Source organism: Meriones unguiculatus, chromosome 18, assembly GCF_030254825.1.
Source record: "Meriones unguiculatus strain TT.TT164.6M chromosome 18, Bangor_MerUng_6.1, whole genome shotgun sequence".
Lineage (NCBI taxonomy): Eukaryota > Metazoa > Chordata > Mammalia > Rodentia > Muridae > Meriones > Meriones unguiculatus.
In genome coordinates, this window is record NC_083365.1 from 76,447,571 (window position 1) to 76,472,783 (window position 25,213).

The 25,213-nt window shown below is 41.4% G+C and overlaps 3 protein-coding genes across 15 annotated transcripts in view; all 3 read right to left on the minus strand.

Moving 5' to 3' along the window:
• C4bpa (complement component 4 binding protein alpha) overlaps nt 1-841 on the minus strand; it is a 45,933-nt gene extending 45,092 nt beyond the window's left edge. For 4 of the 5 annotated variants that reach the window (XM_060372022.1, XM_060372020.1, XM_021640127.2 and 1 more), the window contains exon 1: nt 656-840. The gene's annotated coding sequence lies outside the window, so the exon portion shown is untranslated. Of the gene's footprint in view, nt 1-655 lie in introns of all 5 variants that reach the window. The other variant, XM_060372021.1, reaches the window with a different exon arrangement.
• Nucleotides 842-4,449: 3,608 nt separating this feature from the next.
• On the minus strand, nt 4,450-15,714 carry C4bpb (complement component 4 binding protein beta). The gene is made up of 6 exons (XM_021640113.2): nt 15,574-15,714; nt 14,861-15,031; nt 14,311-14,487; nt 13,524-13,617; nt 5,178-5,304; nt 4,450-4,650 (listed from the first exon to the last, which is right to left on the minus strand). The coding sequence occupies exons 1-6, from the start codon at nt 15,623-15,625 to the stop codon at nt 4,498-4,500; spliced, it is 774 nt and encodes a 257-aa protein (XP_021495788.1). The 5' UTR covers nt 15,626-15,714; the 3' UTR covers nt 4,450-4,497.
• Nucleotides 14,990-25,213, minus strand: part of Pfkfb2 (6-phosphofructo-2-kinase/fructose-2,6-biphosphatase 2) — a 30,884-nt gene continuing 20,660 nt past the window's right edge. For 8 of the 9 annotated variants that reach the window (XR_009587483.1, XM_060372032.1, XM_060372027.1 and 5 more), the window contains 2 exons: nt 15,141-15,229; nt 14,990-15,031 (listed from right to left, as the gene is read on the minus strand). Coding sequence is in view for 7 of the 9 variants with exons in the window: in XM_060372032.1 (XP_060228015.1) it covers nt 14,998-15,031; nt 15,141-15,229 (123 nt within the window). In the remaining 2 variants the exon portion in view is untranslated. Of the gene's footprint in view, nt 15,032-15,140; nt 15,230-15,573; nt 19,642-25,213 lie in introns of all 9 variants that reach the window. The other variant, XR_009587484.1, reaches the window with a different exon arrangement.

Below are 25,213 nucleotides of genomic sequence, written 5' to 3' on the forward strand. Positions count from 1 at the left end.
AAAACAACAACAACTCAGATGAAGAGTTGTGGGCCCAGTTCTAATGGATACGTCTAAAAAACACACCTGTACCTAAGAGGAACATTGCAGAAGGGGAAGCAGAAAAATTGTTTAGAGCCAGGGGATCAAGGAGTTTACTGTGAGATCATGTCTCCTAGTAACATCAGAAACTATGCCAGTAAAGTCTCAACAACGTGAATTTCCGAACACAACTTGAGCAAGAGGACACCAATGAACATATAAAACTAGATGGGCGAAATGCCATGAGGCCTTAATTCTACACAAAAAACTATAGACAGCTGAGAAAAGCTTGGAGTGAAGAGATGTGGTCTTCCCCCGGGAAGAGCTACAACAATTGGTTTTCCAGTGCCAAATGATCAGCCCTGAAAACATACATACAAGTAACATTATATGACTGAATAGGTTACATGTAGGAATATATACATACAACAACAACTAATGAGAAAGGAGGTCATACATTTGAAAGAGAGCAAGAAGGAGTATGTGGGAGCATTTGAAGGGAAGAAAGAGAATTGAAAATATAATTAAATTATAATCACAAAAATAAAAAATATAAAAGAGGTACACAGCTGACAGAGCCTGGTGACCAGCTTTACCCATAACCCCCCACCCAAGGGCTCAGCAGCCCACTGACCTGCAGTAGCAGAGGAAAAGACTATGTGATGGTGCCTTGATCTCTCTTCTACTAGTTTCTCCCAAGATGATATCTGATCATAATATCCTAAAGCTGGCCAGTAATTGTTCCATCAAAAAGTCCTTGGAGTCTACCCATATGGTCCTTGCATTCTGCCCACACCTGCTGAATAAAGATGGACTGAGAGAACATCTCCTCTGCCCCAGTGAATGATTAACAAGCTGGAGCAGCAGTATTTACATAATCTTCTTTACCAGCCCTCATTTTTGATCATGTGTTGCAATTGTTTTTTTTCTTCTCTGCCAACCATTTCCCCTAAGTTAGAATGGTGATGAGAGAGTTTGATGCCAGAATTTTCCTTTTCTTTTCATAATCATAAGTTATACAACACAAAACTCAACCAGCCTAGACACATTGAGTTGGAGTTCAGAACCACTCCAACCAAAATGAGTCTCTGTGCAGGACACTAGTCCCAGAGGCTTTGAGGGGTACTAGCTTTACTTGTCTCCATCCAGGCATCACAAAAAGATACAACAGATACAGAATGTATTTTATTGATTGAGTTTTCTCTCCAAGAGGACTAACTTACCTTACTTTCAACCGATCATTTTGCCTTCTATTTTATTCTATATTAGTTTCATCAATGTCTTTTTTTTTCCTGTTTAACCCTGACATAGAGTTGATTGTTTTCTACACTTCACTTTCTCTCTTACCCTGAAGTGTCCCTGCAACCTTGCCAAAACTTTAAATCCCTTTTCATTCTTTAGTATGATACTGAACTCAAGAATGCAGTCTTATCCAAGTTCAAATGTCTTCCATTTATTTATTGTAATTTCTCTGAAGGTTTTTAACACTGCTGAACATTTCTATTCTAAACCACTCTTCCCCTTTGACTCCAGTGACGGTTAGTGCTGTCAACTTGAACTTGGAAAACTCTAGAACCACCTGGGAAATGGACCTTTGGGCATGTATGTGGGGGGTTGTCCTGAATATGTTAGCTGAGGTGGGAAGACCTGGGAACTACAGGTGACACCATTCCCTAGGCAAGGGATCTTTGACGGTGTAAGATAGTGAGCAGAGCATGCTAACACACACATGTATTCATTGTCCTCATCTGAGAACATACTATGATCAGCTACTTGAAGCTCATGATGTCTTTAATTCCCTGCCGTGATGGACTGTAACGTGGACCTGTGAGCTAAACGCAAACAAACAAAAGTTGTCTCCCTTAAGTTGTTTCTGTGAGGGTATTTTAATCACCGCAACAGAAAGAGACACTAAGACAGCTCCAATAACTAACCCTAAACTCCCTTGATTCTTCTAATTTTTCTTCAATTTTGATACCTCCTTTCCCTTCCTCTTATCCATAAACAGAAATACTTTTCATTCCCTTCTAATTTTTATTTCATTGTTCAGAAGGAGTCTCACTATGTAACTCTGGCTGACTTGGCACTCACTGCATAGACCAGGCTGGTCTCTGCCATGCCTAGCTCTTTTTATTAAAAACAAACAAACAAAAACAAACCACACTCTTCACTTTAACGAATTTATTTATTTATTCTCATACTTTAAGTGTCCTCAGTAGGAGGCCCACTCCATAGTATCTCATTTTTTTTACTGTCCTAAGTTCTGTTCACATTATTGTTGTTGTCTGTGTGATATATTCAAATACCAAATATGTCACACAGCTCATCTAACAAGAATTCTAAGTTCTCAAGAATGGAATTTCAGGGCTGCATTTGAGTACTTCTTCCCTATTACAGTAAGTGCACAAGCTATTTTGATATTAAGTATCACAATACCTCTCATTTCTACTGTTGTTTTAATTTATGCTCCTCTGAAAATAATCTAGATCATCAGTATATTTTCTATTAAGGACCTGCTTCTAGCAAGGGCTTTGCTGCTGCATTATACCATCATTTGAAGCCAAGGGCAAGAGGACAGGCATGAGACAAGGAAGGAATGGGATTGAACTTATTATTTTTTTTTCTTTGTCCCAGAAATGGCTATTAGTTTTTATTCGAGTAACTGCAAATACAAAACCAGAGGGGACCCCCAGCTGGGACAAACTTCCCCCATAGAACAAGGGGAATTGGTGGCCCTACACCCTCCTTACTCTGTTGCAGCATCTGCTGGGCAAGACCCCATTTTCCCTGGTGTGGGGTAGTCCGTAACCAGCCTGCTGCACCCCTAGAGTGGTTCTGTAGTGTGCAATGGGTGAGGGGAGGGACTGTAGTGTGCAATGGAGCAGGGATGGACCTGGGAGCATGGCTTCCAATCCCAGGGGAAAGCTCTCCTTGGTGGCTAAGGAGCAGGTGCTGCACGCGGTTACTGTTCCTCCTCCAAGGATTCCTGGTAAATACCCTCTTCCTCCTTCTCCAGCTTCTTAGGTCTGCCCCTTGGTTTCCTCCCTGGAGTTGTGGTAGCTTTTCATATCTTGGCGGCTCCCTTATTTTTGCTTCTCTTTGGTCAGCCGAGAGGTCTCTTTGGCTTTGGCACTTCACTGGGCTCCTTGGAGGTTGCTTGCATGGCCTGACCTGCTGGCTTCTCAGTCTGGTCCTTTTCCTACTTGGAGGCCAGGGGCTGGCTAGACTTTGAGCCAGACTCATTCATCTTCTTTCTCTATGGGGAAGTTAAGAGTGACTGGGCCTTCTTGAGATTGTGCAGGTCTTGGCATTCTGTCACAGTCTCTGTGAGCTCATATGTGCATCTTCCCTGTTGTGTCTGGAAAATGCACTATCCTTAAAGTTACCTACCACCTCTGGCTTTTACAAACTTTCTACTGTCTTTTCTCTAAGACTACCCAGTCTTAAGGGTAGGAGTGTGATAAAGATATTCCATTCTGGGCTGAGCATAGCAAAGTCTTTGTCTCTCTGCATATTGTACAGTTGTAGGTCTCTGTGTTAATTGTCATCTACTGCAAGAAGACAGTTTTGTGATGAGGACTGAGTGATGCACTCATGTATGGGTATAGCAGTATATCACTGGGAGTTATTTTATCACTACTTTCCTTTAGCAGAATAATAGTAGTACATTTCCCCCAGGACCGATGGACTACCAAGTCTCATATTGTTGGCCAGTGTCAGTGATGGGTTCCATTTCATGAAGCAGGCCTTGAATCTAATAAAAATGTGGTTGGTTATTCCTCTAACATTTATGTCACTATTGTGCCAATGGGCACATCTTGTATGTAGATCATTATTATAGTTTGCAGGTTCATAGATAGCTGAGAGAGATTTATGATTACTTTTCTCTTCTGGTGGCATGTATAGCATCTTCTAGCACTTTGAATGCTATCCAGAAAAGATGAAGCTTCCAGTTGGGTACCAGATAGATTTTTTCCATGTTGTATGCCACAATTAGGTGGTGTCTTCAGAAATAAGGACTTACTATCAAGTTGTCAGAATAACCAATAGCACTGGCAATAACCTTTAGTGTTTAGGGTATAAATGGGCTTCAATAGCTAATTTTAAAGGTGTAATTATTGTGGGTATATTTTTTCCAGAATGAAAGATCAGTTTCTATCTCATGATAAGTCTGACTTATCATTCATGTTTCATAAGAAGCACACTCAGATTAAATGCATGCTATCTTATTCTGCATACAGCTGGAGAATTAAGTTCTGCATTCCCCATTAGTATGTTGCTAATCCTGGTCTGAAGCAGGCGACCACCATACCTGGCCCTTCTATTCTAAGTAAAATTCCCAAAGATGGTCCCACACAGTTACACACAGTGTGTCAATTGTATGGCCATGTGACTTGCATTTCAGCTCAATAAGGAACAACATGCAAACACCTTCAGAAGCAGTTTATTCATAGGGGCATTTCTGTGACCATTCTGTTACTTATATTTCGATAAAATGTATTCCTTCAGCTTAGTTTTCTTCATCTCCAGGGAATATTTCAGTTCTTCCATTGTTGGTCCACTTTCCTTTAGGCTCCTCACAAAGTTCTCTGTGGCACTGCAAAGGTCCTTTCCCTCCTGGAAGGCATGCTAAAAAAAGAAAAACTTTTAAAGTTATACCTGGAAAGCTGAGATGCAGCTCCCTACTCTGAAACTAATGAGGTACAAACCCAAGAAATTTCCACATGGATCTGACTTCTCAACATTTTCTGGTTTAAATATAGTTGTTACTATTTCTCCAGGGATAATAAATACAGGCTAAAGGTCTGAAGGAAAATAAATGTGTTCAGAATGTATTGGAATCTAGATTTGGAGCAGCTTCTCACAGCAGTCAGAGCTTACAGATGCCGGGCACTAAGTATACCTTGTTCTATATGCCAAATGAGGCAATAAATCCCACAAAAAGGTTTGTGAGGTATTTGTGATGATGGTGATGAATAGGAATGTTCTTATCTGGAAATGTTGTGATCTTATCAGGCACCTTCTGCGATGAGATCAAGGTTAACCCATGCAAAAACATTACCCAGAATTGAGCAGACATCCACTAAGCATATGCAAGAGTAATGTCAGAACTGAGACTGCAGCTAAGAAAAAAACGGATAGCACCTCCTACTTACAATTGCTTTCTCAAGTGCAATCTGTTCAGCTGGTTTGGAGGCTTCTTGAATGGGCTCACAGGTAGGATAGGAACTGTTCCAATTCCCATCAATGCATTGCAGCTTCTGTATGCCCACTAGGTGGTACCTAGGATGTTAGAACAACATTCAGCCTTTATATCTTCTTTTTTTTTAATTTTAATTTTTATATTAAATACAGTTTATTCACTTTGTATCCCAGCTGCAGTCCCTTCCCTCATTCCCTCCCAATCCCATCCTCCCTCCCTCATCTCCTCCCATGCCCCTCCCCAAGTCCACTTATAGGGGAGGTCCTCCTCCCCTTCTTTCTGACCCTAGCCTATCAGGCCTCATCAGGACTGGCTGCATTGTCTTCCTCTGTGGTCTGGCAAGGCTGCTTCCTCATCCTTCATGGGGGAGGTGATCAAAGAGGCAGCCACTGAGTTTATGTCAGAGACGTCCCTGTTCCCCTTACTAGGGCACCCACTTGGTGTCCTAGGACATGGGCTACATCTGAGCAGGGGTTCTAGCTTATCTCCATGCATGGTTCTTGGTTGGAGTATCAGTCTCAGAAAAGACTCCTGTGGCCACATTTGTTGGTTCTGTTGCTTTTCTTATAGAGCTCCAGTCCCCTCCAGGTCTTTCTATCTCCCCCTTCTTTCATAAGATTCCCTGTACTCTGCCCAAAGTTTGGCTATGAGTCTCAGCATCTGCTTTGATGCACTGCTAGGTGGAGTCTTTCAGAGGCCCTCTGTGGTAGGATCCTGTCCTGTTCCCTGTTTTCTCCCTCTTCCAACGTCCATCCCATTTACCTTTCTGAATGAGGACTGAACATCTTACCCAGGGTCCTCCTTCTTGTTTAACTTCTTTAGGAGTACATATTTTAGTATGTTGATCTTATATTATATGGTTAATATCCACTTATGAGTGAGGATATATCGTGTGTGTCTTTCTGCTTCTGGGTTACCTCACTCAAGATGGTCTTTTCTAGTTCCCACCATTTGCTTGCAAATTTCATGATTTCCTTGCTTTTAATTGCTGAGTAGTATTCCATTGTATAAATGTCCCACAATTTCTGAATCCATTCCTCAACTGAGGGATACCTAGATTGTTTCCAGGTTCTGGCTATTACAAATAAAGCTTCTATGAACATGGTTGAGCAAATGTCCTTGTTGTATACTTGAGCATCTTTTGGATATATGCCTAGGAGTGGCATAGCTGGATCTTGAGGAAGCACTATTCCTAATTGTCTGAGAAAGCACCAGATTGATTTCCAAAGTGGTTGTACAAGTTTACATTCCCACAAACAGTGGAGGAGAGTTCCCCTTTCTCCACAACCTCTCCAGCATGTATTGTCACTTGAGTTTTTTATCTTAGCCATTCTGATGGGTGTAATGTGAAATCTCAGGGTCATTTTGATTTGCATTTCCCTGATGACTAAGGATGATATTTCTTTAAGTGTTTCTCTGCCATTTGATATTCCTTTGTTGAGAATTCTCTGTTTAGCTCTGTACCTCATTTTTGTTTTAAATTGGATTACTTGATTTGTTGCTGTTTAACTTCTTGAGTTCTTTATATATACTGGATATCAGCCCTCTGTCAGATATAAGGTTGGTGAAGATCCTTTCCCAGTCTGTAGCTGTCATTTTGTTCTGACAACAGTGTCCTTTGCTTTACAGAAGCTTTTCAGTTTCATGAGTTCCCATTTATTAATTGTTGATCTTAGAGCCTGTGCTGTTAGTGCTCTGTTCAGGAAGTTGTCTCCTGTGCCAATGAGTTCAAGGCTCTTCCCCACTTTTCCTTCTAACAGATTTAGTGTTTCTGGTTGTATGTTGAGGTCTTTGATCTACTTGGACTTTAGTTTTGTGCAGGATGATACATATGGATCTGTTTTCATTTTTCTACATGTAGACATCCAGTTAAACCAGCACCATTTGTTGAAGATGCTGTCTTTTTTCCATTGTATGGTTTTGGCTTCTTTGTCAAAACTCAAGTATCTGTAGGTGTGTGGGTTTATTTCTGGGTCTTCTGTTCAATTCCATTGACCCATCATTCTGTTTCCATGCCAGTACCGTGCAGCTTTTATTACTATTGCTCTGCAGTACAGCTTGAGATCAGGAATGGAGATACCTCCAGAAGACCTGTTGTTGTACAGGACTGTTTTGGCAATTCTGGGGATTTTGTTTAAAGTGGGCAATGGAGGCTGGTTTTGTGTAGCTCTATTTTAGTGTTTCAAACTGTGATCAAATCCACCTTCCTGCCTCTTAGTTATCTCATTCTAACAAAACAGCTATGAATTAAAACAGCTCTCTTGAAATGGTGGGCAGACCCAAGGGAGGAGTCAATCCAGAATAACATAGAAGAAATGAGAACTTCAGAGCCAGTGTACTGGGGCAGGGGAGGGAGCAGCTTGGTGAGGGAAGAACTGTTTGATCATTCATAATCTGAACAGGCATCTGTATTAGGCTCTAAATTAAAGGTACACATGAATAGGCTAAAGGGGAGCAGTGGCCTGTGATCAGAAAAAAAAAGTGATACAAAACTGAGAGGTGGGACTTAAAGGCTGATAAAGTTACATGACCTAAATTAAGACAAGAGAAAGAAAAGGCAGAGACCCATCAGGGAGGGAGAGCAGACCATATAAAGGAGGGTTAGATCTTATTACAATGCTTTAAAGGTCTAAACACTAAATCATTATATGTCTTAATTTTTGTTTCCTTAAGGATTCTGCTCTTTGATTCTGTAGGAAATATTCCATTGTCTATATTTGACAGAGTAGCCCTGTTCTTACAAGTGTTCTAAAAATTGTAGTCATATGTGAGGCATATGTGCTGATGGGGGGGCATTTCTCTCCTTTGAAGACAGTAAAACAGAGAAGGAAGGTATGGCCTGAACATGCTGAACATAGCCATGAGGTGTTTGTTTTTGCAACACTGAATACTGGGATCCAATTTGTCTCTGTACCCTCTGTATATAGATGCTACTCTTATTAGTCAGCATGGTGCAGATCCTTGTTTTCTGGCCTGACAGTCCCAAGGGTTGCTTGAAAATAAAAGATGTCCAAACTTCCATTGAGTCCTCTGAGATTTTTTTCTTTGGTATCTTGAAATAGTTGTCACTCTTAAAGCCTCTGAGGCCTTACTTAGGAAATTTTTATAAAATTGGTCTTGTTAGCAGAATTGCAAGGGGGAATGGAGTGAACAAGTTCTGAATGTGGACATGGGTTCCTCCAGGGAAGTCCCAGGCTTCCCTAAACCACCTGTGTGATTTGATGTAGCCCCATTATGCTTTGTGGGAAGTACCTTGTGAGTATAGGGCTACCTCAAAAGGACAACTGATACCCAGGTTAAAGGCAACAAACAAATCATTTTTGGGAAAGCAAAAGGAAAACTGAACAGCTGCAGCTGTCTATGTATGACAATCCTGCTGGCTCAGAGAAGCCATCAACAAAAGAATAACAGCTGGCTCATGAGTGGAAAGATTACAGGAAGAGCTCAACTTAGAGATGCCAGACGGCAGGAGAGAGGGAACCACAGCCGGGGGAGGGGGTACAAAGTGAGTAAAGTGTAATTAATAAAGAAAAATAAAATAAAATAAAAAGAGATGCCAGAGCGGCACCATTCCAAAGCAAGGACACACCAAAAAGCTTGACCCAGCAGCTGAAAGTTCACAAGTATGATTCTGCAGCAGGCTACCAAGACACAGAAGACCTAACATGGAAATCCCTTAAAGATATGGACCCACACAATCTGTCTGTCCCAGGCTGCCTGCCTCTCCCTAATGTACTCCTCCACTCCTCTAGAGTTAGTGGAACTGACAGCCAAGTTCAAGAATAAAACAAAGTGTGCCTCCCACTGAGACTATGGGTCATGAAGGCCATCAGGAGCTGCACTGTAATTGTGGAGCTACTGCCAATATGGGTAACTATTGCCATCAGACATACTATGCTCAACTCTAAAGACATCTCCCTGCCAAGGGAAAAATAGATATCAATGAAGAAATTGCAGTCATATTTGAAGGGACATGGTGTGAACAGGCTATGTGTGTTTTGACTTTTTCTGTTGTTTATAATGACTTGTACAATAGAGATGAGCGATGTTGTCTTTCACTGAGTATCTCCAGTCATGTGTGAGCTCTTATATTGTTGTGGTAGCTATGCTATGCCAACAAATATAAAAAGGAGCTTAAAGAGTGACAGGTTCAGTGGAGACAGAGACAAAATACAGGGGTATACTGTACTCAGAATATAAAAGAGAGTGGCCCAAGAAAAGTCTCCGAAATACAAACAGCCCTAATTAATCTCAGTGGTGCCACACACACACACACACACACACACACACACACACACACACGAACACCAGAGGAATAGGAGAGAAACTTGTTGGAAAGAAGGAATTTGTTGGGAGTGGGAGAGAGATTAGTGAGTAAGGTTGTGTAAGGAGGTTAAAAATGACCAATATACATTATTTTCATGTAAGAAATTGTCAGGCAATAATACAACCTAAAAAATAGACAATGAGCCAAATGTGGAAAATAAAACATTGGAAATTATTCCCTTAAGAAAAGATTCCAACTCCTATTTATGAAAAGACAGTGTATACCTTTAGAACTCTGGAATAGCTGAGTGTGAGTGTGTGTGTATGTGTGTGTGTGTGTGTGTGTGTGTGTTTGTGTGTGTGTGTGTGTGTAAAAACTGGACCCATCCTCCAGCTGGAAATGCCACAAGAGAAGATAGGCTTCTCTGGGCCTTTTTCACTGCCTTCTTCAGACAGTACAGTGAGTCTCTGGTTCTGGAGAAAAGAATGAATAGACCTGGTCCAAGGTTCCACACCCATGAAACAGACTCCTCATTTGGAGTTGGCTAGAAATTGGTCTCTAACACAGAGAGTCACTATGCAGCTAGCTACTGGGGCCAAACATACAATTATAATAGAAACCCAGCAAGTTTAAGAACCATTTAACAGGAACTGAGAGCTCTGGTGCACAGAGAGCCCAGTGCTCACTTTGAAACTGAGGCATATGCCCTCAAAGATCTATACCATAATCCCTGTATATATTGTGAGAGTAGACATATTATGGGGAAAGTGCTTGCAAAGTACCATGGGAAACTTTGGTTAAGGTGCACAGAAAACAAACATGTCTTGGCCAAAAATCCAATCTTGAGAAACCACATCAGTGGCACCACTAACTCCAGGATTACATGCCACTACTTTCTAAGGGTCTGGGGGAGCACCAAGAGATTACAGAAACAATCCATTAATTGGGAAAGGTAAACATTACTATGCTGGTATGTAACCCCTTTAATTGCTCTCATGCCCTATCCAAAAGCCTGATGGGGCATAGCTAAAGAGATTGGATTACTGGGAATTAAATAAGGTGTATTTGTATATATTTAACACTGCTATATTGTTTAATTCTTGAGCACACAATTGGACCATGACCACTGTGTTCCGTGTACTGGATTTGGTCAATAATTTTTTTTTTTAAGCTCTGGTAGTAGTTGAATGGCAAGAGCATTTTGCCTTTATCCGGGAAAGCCATCAGTGGACTTTCACCATGTTGCTCAGGGTTATTTACCCAGCCTCACAGTGTGCCATCAGATAACAATATCTGACCTAGCAAAACGGACCAAACCAGCAACTGTTCAAATATTGCATTACATTGATGAGACATTAATCCAGACAAAGTCCAAGGACCTGGATTGTTTATGAAATATTTGAGTGTTGTCTGTTACAATAAAATGGAAGTATTGCCACAGATGTAACAGACTGGGTACAGGCTTTCCTGCCTCCCTACATGGTTAAGCAAATACAGAGATTTGTGGGTCTAGTTGGCTATTAGAGGGCTTCCATCTCATACCTGGCCCTTCCCACCTAAGGCTACTCTATAATTTGAATACAAAGCAAGAGGTATGGGGCTGGACAGAAGCTCATTCCACAGCATTTAAGGAAGCAAAATGAGCTGTGAAGCAAGGACAGTATACAGATGATTAACATGCCCTAAGAGGCTAACTATGTATGTGTCTGTTGGAAAAAACAACAGTGTACTACTCATGAAGTCCTAATAAACACAAAACCCATTTACCTAGAAGCTGTTGTCAAGATACTGATTACTTACCCACTGGAAGCCAGATACGTTAGTTGTAAACCTACCCACAGTCAGGTACAGTGCTGATAACTAGTTTAGTTAAATGAGAACATCTCAGACAGAAGGGGTAGATAGCATATACTACTCAGTAGAGAACTCCAATGGTTTTGGTACCCCGTTAACTATCAAACAGAAGGAGTGACTGTACCTAATGAAATATTGGACCACCACTCATCAGTGAAGAGATGAAAGGCAATTAAAAAGTGATGGATCAGCAAAATAAAATCACCCCTAACAGTTGGCAGTACTTATTATAGAAAGACAGAAAGTTTTTGTGTTGCTGAAGGTCAAGTTTACAGAAGTCAGTGGGCCAAACTCCACATAGTATGGATGCTAGTAATGTGAGAAGAGAAACTCCTAAATATAAGCACAGAAAGTTGGTCCATGTTCAAAGGCCTTCTTCCATTTTGGCTTCCTCACTGGCAAACTCAGCAGAGGTCCATTAATAGAGACACTCATGTGGGGACAGAGCCAAGGAGACATGTGAGGGATAACATACAACACAAACAAGTAATGTTATAGCTGCTGCTGCTCACCAATCCTTAAAATGACCTGGAAATAATGAAGCTGGTCAGACTGAAAAAGTCCCTGCCAGGCCACACAGCTGAATGGGGCATACAGGCCAGAATGATGTAACCTGTTACAACATAATGGAGACTTAGAGGACAGACATTTTAAATGCTTATCAAAAATATGCAGATGTTCTCAATGATATCCATGGCACACAGTAAGATGGAAAATATGAACCTTCTAGCAGGCTCAGGGGAAGCCCAGTTTAAGTTGATATGTGCTAACACTGTCACTAGACTTCTACAAATTTGTCAAGAAAAGAACTATCCAAAAGACTACCATGCAGTGCTTACTGGACTAAGCTCTCTATATGGGAATCCACAGGTAACTGAAAATTGCCAAGACCATTTTTTAGGTTATGACATAAAACAGTAGATGAGTAACAACCAAGGCCTTCCACCTACCCTCCAGCCCAATTGGATCAGGATTCATCAGGAGCAGAACACATCAAACAGATGAATAAGTAACTGAATCAGGCTTTAAAGACAGACTCCCACTTATCTCTCTAAAGTCTTGAGAACACTCAATAAAAGGCCTCAGAAAAACAAGCCAGCCATAACTGGGTAATAGTCATAATTACCCAATGGAAGCCCATAGCCTTTAGATGAAAAGTTAAATGGGTAGGTCTTTTTAACCAGCATGGGAACCTAACAGAAACTTGCTCCTCTCAGATCAAACTGAAATAACACCATCCACAAAATACCCTTTGTAAACCTAAAAGGTCCCAACCACTGTTATGTCTATCATGCTAGAAAAATGATCCAACAAGATTAAAGTATGCCCTGTAACAGGAATTACTCACAAAGGAACATATTATATAAACAAATGGCAGTTGCATCTCCCTGCAGTATCCTTTTCCTTTCTCTCCCCCGAGTCCCAGCCTGATGGAATGTTATCCCAGCTCCCACAGCTCTTCTGACACCAGACCACACCATATCAAGTATCTCACCCAGTGGTGCAGACATTCCTCTACTAAACATTCTTGTTTCTCCTAAGTAGGCAGCAGGGATCCTGTTCCTTCACTGGGCTTTGGGTTTGTGTAACAGATTATTTAGAGAACATGTATTCTGAGTAACTGAGAAGAAATGAGTGCTTTCACTAGTGTGGAAGTTTGAATGAAGTGTCCCCTACAGTCTCTAGCACTTGAATACTTCAACCCTAGTTGGTAGTACGTTTTAGAGAGATTTAGGAGGTGTGGCCCTGTTAGAGGAAGTGTATCACTAGAGGGGGCCTTTGAGGGTTTAAAGACTCATGCTTAGTGCTTGCAGGTTACAATGTGAGCTCTCTGCTTGCCGCTCCAGCCATCACAGACCTGCTGTCATGCCCCCCGGAGTCTCATCCCTCAGGAACCATAAGCCCAGATCAATGCTTCCCTCTACACTTTGCCTTGCTCCTGGTCTTTTATTACAGCATCAGAAAAGTAACTACCATAACTAGGATAAACAGAGTACTCTACTGGGTATCTGCTTTCTAGATATCGGAGAGAGCTACTGCGCTAAAGATTTCAAACTCTGAATGAGCCAGAGTCCTACGGCAGCAGGAAATGAGGGGATCGGGTAGACACAGACAGTCATCCTTCAAAGCCAAGCAGCCAGGGAGCACTATCCCACGTCTGAAAGGCCATGTGCTTACCCACTTTCACAGAAATAAGTAACAACAGATTCTGAGGTGAAGTTTTCTCCTTCAAAATAGCCATGGTCAGGAATCCCAGGAGGTTCACAGTCTCCTAAGGGAAAGACATCTTGGAGTGAGATTTGTAAGAGCCGGGTACAGTCAATGGACAGCGCTCCCTATGCTGTGTGTACAGCAGTCTGCATCTTCACAACTGTATGAGTGAGACCTGGGAACATGTTCTCTTTCTCATGAAAATCATAACTGTCCATGGAAAACAGCCCAGCTCATTCCTTGGATTACAAGGAACTGGTGAATCCTTTCTGACTGGCAGAGCTCAAGGAATGAGCTCAAGGCAGAGCTCAAGGAACAGAGCGACATGCAATAATGATGCCAACTGGTAGAGTACAAGGAAAGGCAAAGCAGGGTGGAAGGCATAACTTGGCTGGTAGGGCGCCTGCCTACCATGCACGAACACCCTGGGTTTGATCACCAGCATCAGAGAACAGGAATAGTGGCACACCTACAGTCCCAGCACTCAGGAAGTGGAGGCAGGAGGATCAGAAGTTGTGCCCTATAGCAGGAATTACTCACAAAGGAACATATTATATAAACAAATGGCAATTGTATCTCCCTGTAGTATCCTTTGAGAGGTGGAGAGGGAAAGGAAGAGAGGAGAGCAGGAAAAAATGGGTTATAGGGGAAGTAACTCAACAAGATGGGAAGTAAAGGTTTTATTCTGGCTTGTACACTAATATGGCACCAAAAAGCAATTTTACCCAGAGTGACAAAACTATACACTACTTACTGCTTTGGCAGATGGGAAAGGGAGGTGCCCAGGTGTGGTTCTCTAGGCATTGACTCCAATTGCTTCCCCTGAGGATGTAACCGTCATTGCATTTAAACATAATTTTGTCACTTGCATTCACAGGTCCAGAAGAACTGACTGTGCCATTTTCCAGTACAGGGTTGGGACAGTGGCCCACTGAAAAAGAGAACATTCAGTGCTCTAAGAGGCTAGGAAGAAGTAAAAGTCACACTTCCCCAGGCTTCAAAAGGCAATGTAAATCAGAACTTAATCGTGCATTTATCACATGTATAAATTGAGAATACACTTTTTTTCCTAGTTTAAAAGTAACATGATGGCCAGGCATTGGTGATGTGCCTGAAATCCCAGCACTGGCAGAGGGCTTGGAAGTTCCAGGTCACTAGGGGCAACATATCAAATTCAAGAACATGATTAGAGGCACCTAAGAGAATTTTTTACAATTTTAACATGGCCTACAGGAAACAGGATATAAAAGAATATTTAGGAGATGACAATATGGACAACAACAACAACAAAAAACCCAACTTACAGTGGCACTCAGGGAGGGAGACATCCAATTCCTCTGAGGAACTGAAGACAAAAGACTGCTTTCCCACCAAGTGGTAGCCTTTGATACAAAGGTAAATCCCCAGAGTCTGTCCTTCTATCTCCTTTCCAACAAATACACTATTGTCCACTGGAGGAAGTTTTGGACAGCCCTCTGTGAGAAGGAAAACAGCAACAACAATGAAAAGAATCATTTGGCGTATCACTGGCTGCAAGGACACCCCACCAGATCCCTCCCTCTGGGTGGACTAACCCTCACTCACTTTGCTGGACTAATCCTCACTCCTTGCCCTCTCTCTTCCATTGTATGAGTATCACCATCCCTCATTCTCCAGGAATTTCTAAAGTTATACTTCCAAACAGAAGGCATCATAGTTAAACTCAGAAATAAGTTATCCATTCCTGAACAACCAATCCGTTCCAAGTGTAAGTTCTACAGTTTTTAATAGATGTTTCAGAATTTTTGAAACTGTCACTTTTTGAGATCCCAGACTAAGTAGAGCAAGTCAGCAATGGCCACCATCTCAGGGAGCAAGACCACGACCAATGTATACTAAGCCTCCAATAAGTATAGAGCATACACCTTAACAGAACTTTCCATAAATATCATAAATGCAAATTTCATTAAAACCCTATACAGAATGCCTAGTCACACACAAATTGACATGATATATCTTGTATGGAAATCATACTTACCATCTAAAGAAGAAATCAGCCACATCAGACAGCACACAATCCAACTACGCATTTGGGGAGAAGTTACTTGACCCAGGATGGAATTAAACCCTGATTTTAGTCAAAAGCATCCCTCTAACCACACCACTTAAGATCAGAATAACTTCCTTCTAGAGAAGGAGTTCTATTTTTTCCCTGGAACAAATATGAAAAAAAAAAAAAAGGGTCTACCCTGTAACAGGAAAGAACCACAGAAATAAGACTGTATATCCAGTGGCTTTGCAACCACAAAAAAATATTTTTAATAGATTTCCCAGTTTCTAGAAACGCAGAACAGCCGACCAATCACTTTAAACTGCAGGTTTATCCTTCCTCAGCAGGCATGGGCCAAACAGTCCTGCCATGACCTTGACCTCTGTCAATATTTGCCAGTGTTTACTGTCCACTGCCTACAACTCTCAAGCTTTAAGGACAGAAGATGGGGTGCCGATCAATGGTACTTTCCCAACAAAGACCAAACCGAGTGTCAGTCCCTCCTCACTTTTCTAAATTCTCTTCTGTGTCAGGGGCAGTATTGACAGGCAGGTGATAATGCAGGCTGTGAATGGATGTACCAAAGACACAAGAAGGCCGAAAACGAGTTTCTCAGACACACTTCAGTACTTTGATGGTGCGCAAGACAGAGGGAGACAATGTCTACCAATAGACTACTGAAAGGGCTGCTTTTATGAGCTGGTAGGAGTTCCTGCATGGGCAGTCAGCCATTGCTTCAATGCTACAGTGTCCTGGAGTAAGTGAAGTATTGTAGAAGGAACGACAGTCTTCACCTTGAATCAGAAATGGCCCAGCAGAGCCACCTGCTCTGAACTGGCATCCACACATTGTAGCTAGAACTCATTATAAATAACTGATAAGTCTTCCTCGTAAGCAGTGGTGGCCTTGTTCTGAGCCCAGCCTTCTGTGAGCCCCAGCAGCCTTGTTTTGAATGCCTCAGTACATTCACCCATACCAGATCGGCTTCCACTTAGTAGCTATCTCAGGCTTGTGCTCACTACTGAAGAATGAACATTCAATCATTACAAGAGACCAGGGAATTTCTTTTTGTGCTCCTAGTCTAATTGATAAAAGAATTTTAAAACCAAATCAGAAGAAAACAATTTTATTAGTTTGAAGGAAAAACAACAAAGCAAGAAGCTGCCAAGAGGAGGGAGGTGGTGAAGAGAAAGAAATAAAGCCATATGGTATGCAATGGAGGTTGACAAGCAGCTGTATGGGGTGGGGATGGGATACTTCCCAGAGTGCCTGCAAGGCATGCTTCTACTTTTGGCCTCTTAGAAAGAAGGATGGAAGGGAAAGGTGTATGTTCTGAGAGCAGAAGGCTACTGCAGTGTCTGACAGAAGTGCTGTGTCTGCTCCAAAGGAGGGACTTAGATATCTTGTCCTGTGGCCTGATTTAACTGGTTCTTCTTCCCTCTCCTTAATATCGCATCAAGAAAATAAATTTCCTGGGGGGTGGACTACTGGCTGGGTGGTTGACAGGTCCAGGTGGCTAACTCTACTTCAAAGAAGACAGTAGTGTATAATGTTTTATGAGGCTTACAATGTGAGTTCTCTACCTAGGGGAGAGGTAAAACTTACATCCTCTTCTTTTGATCAAGAGGAAGTAGCTTTACCTTAACAGACCTCAACAATGCGGGGTATCTCCACCTTTTCATACAGTAATTGAAATCCTAATGCACTTGCCTTTCTGGTGTTATCAAGGAAATAACAGGTGGGCTCAAAAGTCAACCAGGAGGGAAGGGCCTATCCTCAGTAACCTCTAAGACGTAAGGAGGCTTAGTAGCCCCGCCCCCAGCTTAAGGAAGCTTGTTTACCCTGACTTGCCTACAGCTTCCCGGAACTGGCTTGAGGTTACCTGGCAATCATCAGGGCAGTCGGTAAAAGTTTCTAAATCAATGAATAAATGTCTACACTAGTAACATTGCACAGTTGGAACAATGCCACTGACTTTGAAATGCTAGGACCTGATAGTCACTAACTGAAAACACAATAGCTAGAAACATAGATATCATTTAATAACTTCAGACTCAGTTCTCAACAAACTTTTAAATACATTTTGGAAAATATTAATATTTTGTACATATGTAATGTACCAAATGATGTCTTTCATGTGTGAATTGAAAATGCATTGTATTTTTTAATTAAAAATAACTTTATTTTCTTATTACAAAAGCAGTGCATGTTACCCAGATAATTCAGCATGGTTTTAAGTAACCAACAGAGAACTTTTCTGCAGAGAAATACATTTCTTGGTTTATAATAAAATCAATGAGAAATTTTTTTTAAATCTACTGTCATAACATAGTTATCATTCTTTCACATACACAGATATTTACAAATTTAACTTAAGGTAATACTACGTACATCAGGCTCAGTATCCAAGCCACCTACACTGCTGGTGGAAAACTGAGAACATAAATTACATTCTGATTAAATACATGCACACTCCTCACACAAAATAAATAGCTTCATAAAAATACCATCTGATCATCAGAAACGAGTATACTTCAATGCAGAAAGCAGCTTGTACCACAAAAACAAAACCCTTGTAGCACAGCATGCTGCAAGCAGCCCTGGGAAAATCATCGGCATTAAGCAGGGCAAGAGACTCTCTCAAGGTGATGCGTGTACATATACAGTAAGGTACAAGTTGGAAGACACTGAACTGCCCGCAGTTCATCACACCCTACTTAGGTAATAGTCTCCAGTATTATCTACAATATAAAAGAACCATTTAGAAAAAGCACATTTCATGACTTGTCTTGCTACTTATCTTTCTGCCCAACAAGTAAGCATTTCAAGTGAAAAGGAAACAAACAAAAATAAAAGGAAAAAAAAAACCCCACAGATTCTACTTGTAAGGTACAATACTCTTTGTGACTTCCACATTCTTCTTCAGGAAAATAACATACTAGGAGTGTATTTGCAGTGACAGTGTGTACACATACTCAATGATTTAGGAACAGCAATCTGATTCATCCAGAAGGAGCATCCACTCACTAATGCCCTGAGGCCATGCTGCATCAAGTGTCATGGGAGATGAGCTGCTCACAACAGTGACAGCTAGAACAGGCACCTATTGCAGTCACAGCCACGGTTTCCCAGAGATCCCAGAGATGGATGCAAGGGGCATGTCTGCCTCTGCCTATTTTAAAATTAAAAAAAAAAAAAAATCCCCAGTTTAATTTATTCTCAAGAAGTTACTTTTATTTCCTTATGGGAGGGAGATGGTCCCACCTTGCCTTCATTCCCAACCCCTCAGGAGGTTATGTGAGGTACAAGCCTCAGAGAGAAAACACAGTAGCTGTGAGAGGATGTGAAGGCCAGGCCCCTTTGGGAAGTCTGGCACCCAGACCCTGCACCGAAGTGCATGGAAGAAAAGCTGCTCTAAATGAAAAGGGGCTGTGGACACTACTCTTCTGTCGGCAGAGAAGAACCATTCAGGGCTGAGTTCCTAACACCTTCCTTTGGCCTGGTGCTCTGTCTCATTTCCCACACTGCGAAAGGTGACAGCTAGCACTCATGCTGCACTTCAGCCTGTTCACTGCCAAAAGACACAAAGAACAATTCTCACTGAGCAGAAAGGGCTTCCTGAAGTTCGTCCTCACCTAGAAACCAACTTCGAAGCAGTGCATTCCCATGTTAGGCAAATCTACAGCTAAGGATACAGTAAGTCAGCCAGAGTAGAATATTGAATGCCTAAATAGAATGGTATTTGCAAACTTGAGTCAAAAGAGATAAAGACTAACTCATTCAGGCTGTTAAAGACATTTTGAGGAACAATGTAGTAACGTTCCTGCTAGGCATGAGGGGAAAAATGTAATGAAGGTTTTCCAGGCCTTGCTTTTGGTAGCCTCAAATGAGAAGCTCCCACTTAACTTCCTGTTCTAGCCTCAATGATGCTGGTATCCCAAGTCTTTTAGTAGTTCCAGTTCCTCGGAGAGGTCTGGCCTCAGCCTCACATCAGGAGAGTAATCTGAGAGATGCCATTGAGGGGCGTCTATGCTCAGTCAGCACAGTCTCCACTTCCTAGGAGTCAGAAAGAGAAGCAAAGCTGTTATACCACAGCCAAATGATGAACAAAGAAAAGTGAAAAGAACCCATCCCCAGCGCTGCTGCTGTTACCTCACCCCCACATCCAAACGCATGTGAGGAGACACACACATCCTCACTCTGGGGACACAAGTAAACTTTAATGGTTTCTTTCCCTGAGATGCTGATGTTATGACAGTCATAGGACACATGTCTAATTCAGAACTGGACCATAAGCTACAGGTCTAAGATATAAAGCAGAGATGGGCTGGATCTCTGTACACAGCAGCAGCAGCAGCAGTAGCAATGAAGTCATGGGCTACATGGCTTTTGAGGAGGATCCCAACAATATAGTTACTCTAGTCCACTCTGACATCAGCAGTCAGAGTTTATCAACTTCTGGTTGATCAACCATGAACTAGTATTTAATGTTTACCTTGTAAGAAATGCTTTCCCTTAGAAAGCTTGTTTTAAAGTATTAAATGTACCTGTGGATCCAGCCACCTAGTGATCTTGTTAAAATCCTGATTTAGTAGGTTTAGGAGGAAGCCTCTGGTTCTGCATTACTAATGAGCCCTGCGTCCTTGCTAGTGTGCTGGTATGAGACAAGAGAACATGGACATCCATTTGTATCTCCTTCTCCAAAAGATGCAAAGTACCATCTTATACCACTGGCTGAAGTCTGGCCATAAGCAAGCAGAAATAACAGCTCAGTAAATTCTGAAATATCTCCCAAATTTTTCTTTACAGCAGATAAAAAGTATATGTTGTATGGTCTATTATAATTCTTAATTCTTGCACCGGTACCAGAAGGTTCATGTGACTGCTAAAGTTGATGTAATACCAGTAATGTCCTTCCCATCTTCCCCCAGGTGATGAATCAGAGCCATGCCTATGACCCTGGACTACAAGCATCCTGAGAACTTGTCCCGTTATCAGCTTGTCCAGGATGAGGCAGTTTTAGAAGATAGTAGGTGGGAAGTACAGTTCAAAATACAAACCACAAAAATAAAACCAGAAGCCTTCTGACAAGTTCAAGTTACTCAACAACTTTATTAACCCGTTCTACACAGACATGCACATAAAACACATTTAAAATACAATTATATATTATTTAAATGGACCTGATGCAATATTTCATTATCAATATCACAAGAATAAATCAGAATGCTACTAAAGATTGGCATCCCCACTTTCAGCAGTGCTGTTACTAAGAAATCTGCAATAAAATTCTATTACTGGCCTTCCTATGTCTGCCCACTTCCATCCAAACAAGGACCATTCAGCCCTCTCTATATTACATGCCCATTTGTGATAAGTCCTTTGCTTTTGCCACAGGAAAACCACCACATCTGAGTAAGGTGACCTCGTTGCTTCAACAACAACAAAAGACTATGCACAGTTCAGAATGTTTTAAACTGAGTCACATGCACACCAGTTATATATTCAGTGAAAGGCTGTGGGAAGAAATACTCTGACCCACTCTTAAGATCAATTCTTGGGTGCACATTTCCCTTTGCCTAAGATTAAGAGTAAAGGCCAAATATACAGCAAAGAAAACAGCAGCACTCTCAGAGAAGACACTACAGCCCAGGACAGGGCAGGTTGATAGAGAAGGTTCAGGAATGGCTGGGAAAAGGGAAATCCTGCCTGAAGCAAGGAATTGGAAGAAATGACTTCAAGTCACAATTTAACTGTTACTGTGACTTCAGTAAGTCACAACTGTTCTTACCTTAGCTAGGGTTACAAAATGCCATACAAGTAATCTACAACGTCATTTGAAAAATAGTAAGAAGTAGGTCACTATTTTACAATAATTGTCTGTGAAAAGTTATAATTATATAACCATAACTTTCTATAGTTATATAAATATAACTATAGAGGTAAAAGTTATATAGAACTTTTCTACAATGGAAATATGTAAAATATTCACTTCCTTTCTTGTAGAACATGTGTAATAGGCAAGGAATTATAATAATGTGCATATCTTACCAATCAGTACAATGAGAAATGATAGACTGTTGGCAAACAGACCACTAGTCTTCTGGACACTACAAAACTAAATTCTTAGCCACACTTCTGATTTATGTCCATCACCTCTAGGGAAAAGCCAAGATCTTGTGCGGCAGTCCTGTTACCTGGCTCAACTATTAGGTACTTTTAATCAAAATGCCTTAAAACACAAACAAGTCAAGGTAAATACAAAAAAAACTGGGTAATTTACTAAAACGTTTGACAACAAGGTCATTCTTCTGAGAGAGCAAAGGCAGTGGAATGTGCATGAAGCCCTATCACTCAGAGCTGCCTTGACTACCTGCTCACCAGCCACTCCAAACACTAGTGAACAACTTTGGAACTTAGATCACACCTGTCCCCAGAAAACTCATCAGGCAAATTTATGCCCTAACAATTACACTGTTTGTTTTCTTAAATGAGGGGTCTGGAGATCAAGTGCCGATTTCAACAAGGATTACTCAGATCCTTGCCTGAAATGCTCAACCATTAGGAACATAAGCATGCTACATCCCTAACTTTAACTTCTTAGGATCCAGAAAGACTGGCAAGCACATAGCATAATGCAAGTCTATAAATGACGAAGTGATTCCTTTACCAAGAGAAAAGGCCCTACACCAATGATCAGTAAGTGCTAAATTCTAGTTTAGAAACAAGACAGGACAGTAGCAGTTCTCTAAATCTCCTTGAGATTGCCCTTTCAAGTCTATTTCCCGATTTTCTCATTCAGTATTGTTTTGTGTTCTGGTTTTGGTTTCCCCAGTCCTGGGGCTTGAACCCAGAGCCTCCTACATGCTAGGCAAGTACTCTACCACTGACCTGTATCTTCAGCTCCTTTCCTACCATTTTTCAGGGTTTCACCTCCCACTCAGCTGTGTAAAATAAATAAATAAACAAACACAATCTTCCTTGTTTTATACAGGTAGATCAAGCCTTTGCCTATTTTTCAATGAGAAAACTGAAAGCCTCAATACAGGGTATTCTAGAAGTCATATTTTCTTTGTAGGGTTTGTGAAACACAGACCCAAGCACAGCAAGGTAAATCTCCCACAAGTAAGTAATGAGGAGAAGGGAGGGCAAGGGGAACTGAGAAGGGGTTACTCTTATTCCTAAACTCTGGAATAAGAGTACTTTCCATTCTGTGTTCCCCTGCTCAGCTCCCCTTAAGGATCAGGCTCTAAAAGCTGAAGGATGTAGAGACCCCTGCTTTTCAGCTACAACTTCTGTTCCTTGTTATGCAGGGATAACAGACTAGCCCAGGTCTTCTTGTAAGAGCAGTGAACTAACACAATGGAAACCAGAAGAGCAATTAGTAGACTAACAGTCAGTATTCAGTGATGTGCTCCTAAAGGTGGCAATAACCATAGGCCAGCTCAATTCCAGGTGCTCAGAAAGGTCTCCTCTTCCACCCTAGGTCCTCAGTTATTGGATCACTGTTCTTCCTCTTCTCACTTAGTAGCTCAGAATCACTATTTCCATGAAGCAAAAGAAAATACTGGATGCAAATTGCAAATTTGGACCAGGGTTGCTAGTAACTAAGCATCAAATAGGGCGACTGTGTAAACAAGCCAGACAGACCACACCTCATCCTCACACTGTGAGGAGAGACATGCCAACCCCTTGAGTCTCACAGCTATAGAACAAGAAAACAGTCAGAAGATAAGCTTTACTCTACTCCAATGTCATTTTTTCTAGACTGATTCTCTTGCAAATATTCATTTATCAATTACATCTCCTGACTTTTTAAATTTTACTTTTCGTATTTCACATCAGTACTGTATTCTAGGCCCTGTGCTCCCCCTCCAACTACTCCAAAGTTCCCCCCCCCACTCTCTCAAGTTCATGATTCCTTCTACAGTTATTGTGGCATGCATATACATACATGCACATATTTGTGTGTATAGAAACTACACTCCAGATGAAGAGCCACAGGTATTCGACAGCTGCTGAGAGAGCGAGACTCAGTCTTCTCGAGGAACGAGCCCTCAGACAGATTATCCGATCTCAACTTGTGGGCCCTCAACACATGTACATGCCTAGCCTCTTAAAGGCTGATTTGTTATTCTTTTGTTTTTGTTTCTAATCTCCAGGGCAAGGAAATGGAAAATTTTTGTTTTGTCTTTTTGCACGTTTCCCATACCAAGCTAAGTGCCTACCAACAAAGGCAAACAGGGGACAGTGCACACTGCCTCACAGAAATCCCCAGTTACTTTGTGTTGGAATGAGTTTCAGGAAGCTAGGCAGCCTCTGTACTAAGCGGTAAGACACTCAAGGCCAGATGTCAGCAATCTGTGATGACCTCCAGCAGGCCACGGGTTCCAGGTCAGTGCACCTTCACCTTATATGAACATTTTTAGCATGGAGCCACGGATATGTGTTGATGTCAGTAATTTGTTGCCCATCCCCCTTGCAGTGTGAAGGGTACAGATGGGACTAGAACCTAGAATACCTTCTAACAGAAAGGCCTGCCTTTGAAAGGTTACTTCAGTCAAAATAGTGCTCTGCCCCAGCATCTAATTCCAAAGAATTGTCTTTTCAGAACCAAGAATTCAGAATTTCCAATCTGATAATACTTTGTCTAAGAAACCAATAGACTGGTATTTTTCTATCCAGCTTCATAAAGTAGGATTTAAAAAGAAGATTTAGTTTAATTTATGTATATTTGTGTGTCTATATGTATTTGAGCTACATATGTGAAAATACCTGGAGAGCCCAGAAGAGGGCATGAGACACCCTGGAGCTGGAGTTACAGGCTTACAGCAGCATGCCACTCCACAGGAAGGCTGGGCACAAATTCTGAATCTCTAGAAGAGCAGCATGTGATCTTGATGGCTGAGACATCTCTTCAGCTCCTCAAGTTGGCCTTCTTAACCTGGGACTGACTCTTAGTGGATTGACCCCTAAGGGATTATCTAGACTCCAATCTTGAAGCAGTACTTAGCCTGATTCAAAGGAACCCAGGCTGTATATTTCAAAAATTCTACAGCACAATCAAAGGAATGTTTCTGGATAAGAACACTGCAAAAAGCTTTCTATCACAAGAAAAAGTCTCATAGAAAATTGCTAACTTGCAACTCAGCAGTCATCCCCACATGACAAATTGAGAAGTAATGAGTCACCTGTCTCTTCTGATTTGTCACTAAGGAAAATATACGTGAGTGAACTGGCATTGAGCTCAGCATCAGAGAGATCTCTCAGCAAGCACGAGGCCCTGGGCCAGTACAGAGAATCCCCTTTAATCAAGCAACAGATACATATAAACTTTTAAAAGCCAAACCCCAGGAATATTGAGATAGTTTCTAACACAGACAAAATGCCCCAAGAAGAGAGGTAAAGTTCATCATCAAAACTTTTTTCATGATCAAAAAATAATTTTTCATGTAAAACTTAGCTTTAGGAAATTATTCTAGAAAGTACTGGTAAACAATGAGCAGCTTTACTAAACTTATTGCCTGGAGAAACTCAGGGCTCAATGGTGGGTTCTGGTGCTTTTAAACCACCCAAAAGGTCATGGGCTACATAGAAACTGAGAGCCACAGGACAAAAAATCTAACCT

Coding starts and splice junctions, on each gene's coding strand:
- C4bpb (XM_021640113.2), bottom strand. CDS start 15,625: ATGCGTAGTTGGATTGTGTGCTGTCTGATGTGGCTGATTTCTTCTTTA. Junction 14,488..14,860: donor CTCCCTCCCTGAGTGCCACT/GTAAGTTGGGTT, acceptor TCTCTTTTTCAG/TGGGCCACTGTCCCAACCCT. Junction 13,618..14,310: donor CTTTCCCATCTGCCAAAGCA/GTAAGTAGTGTA, acceptor TCTTTCCCTTAG/GAGACTGTGAACCTCCTGGG.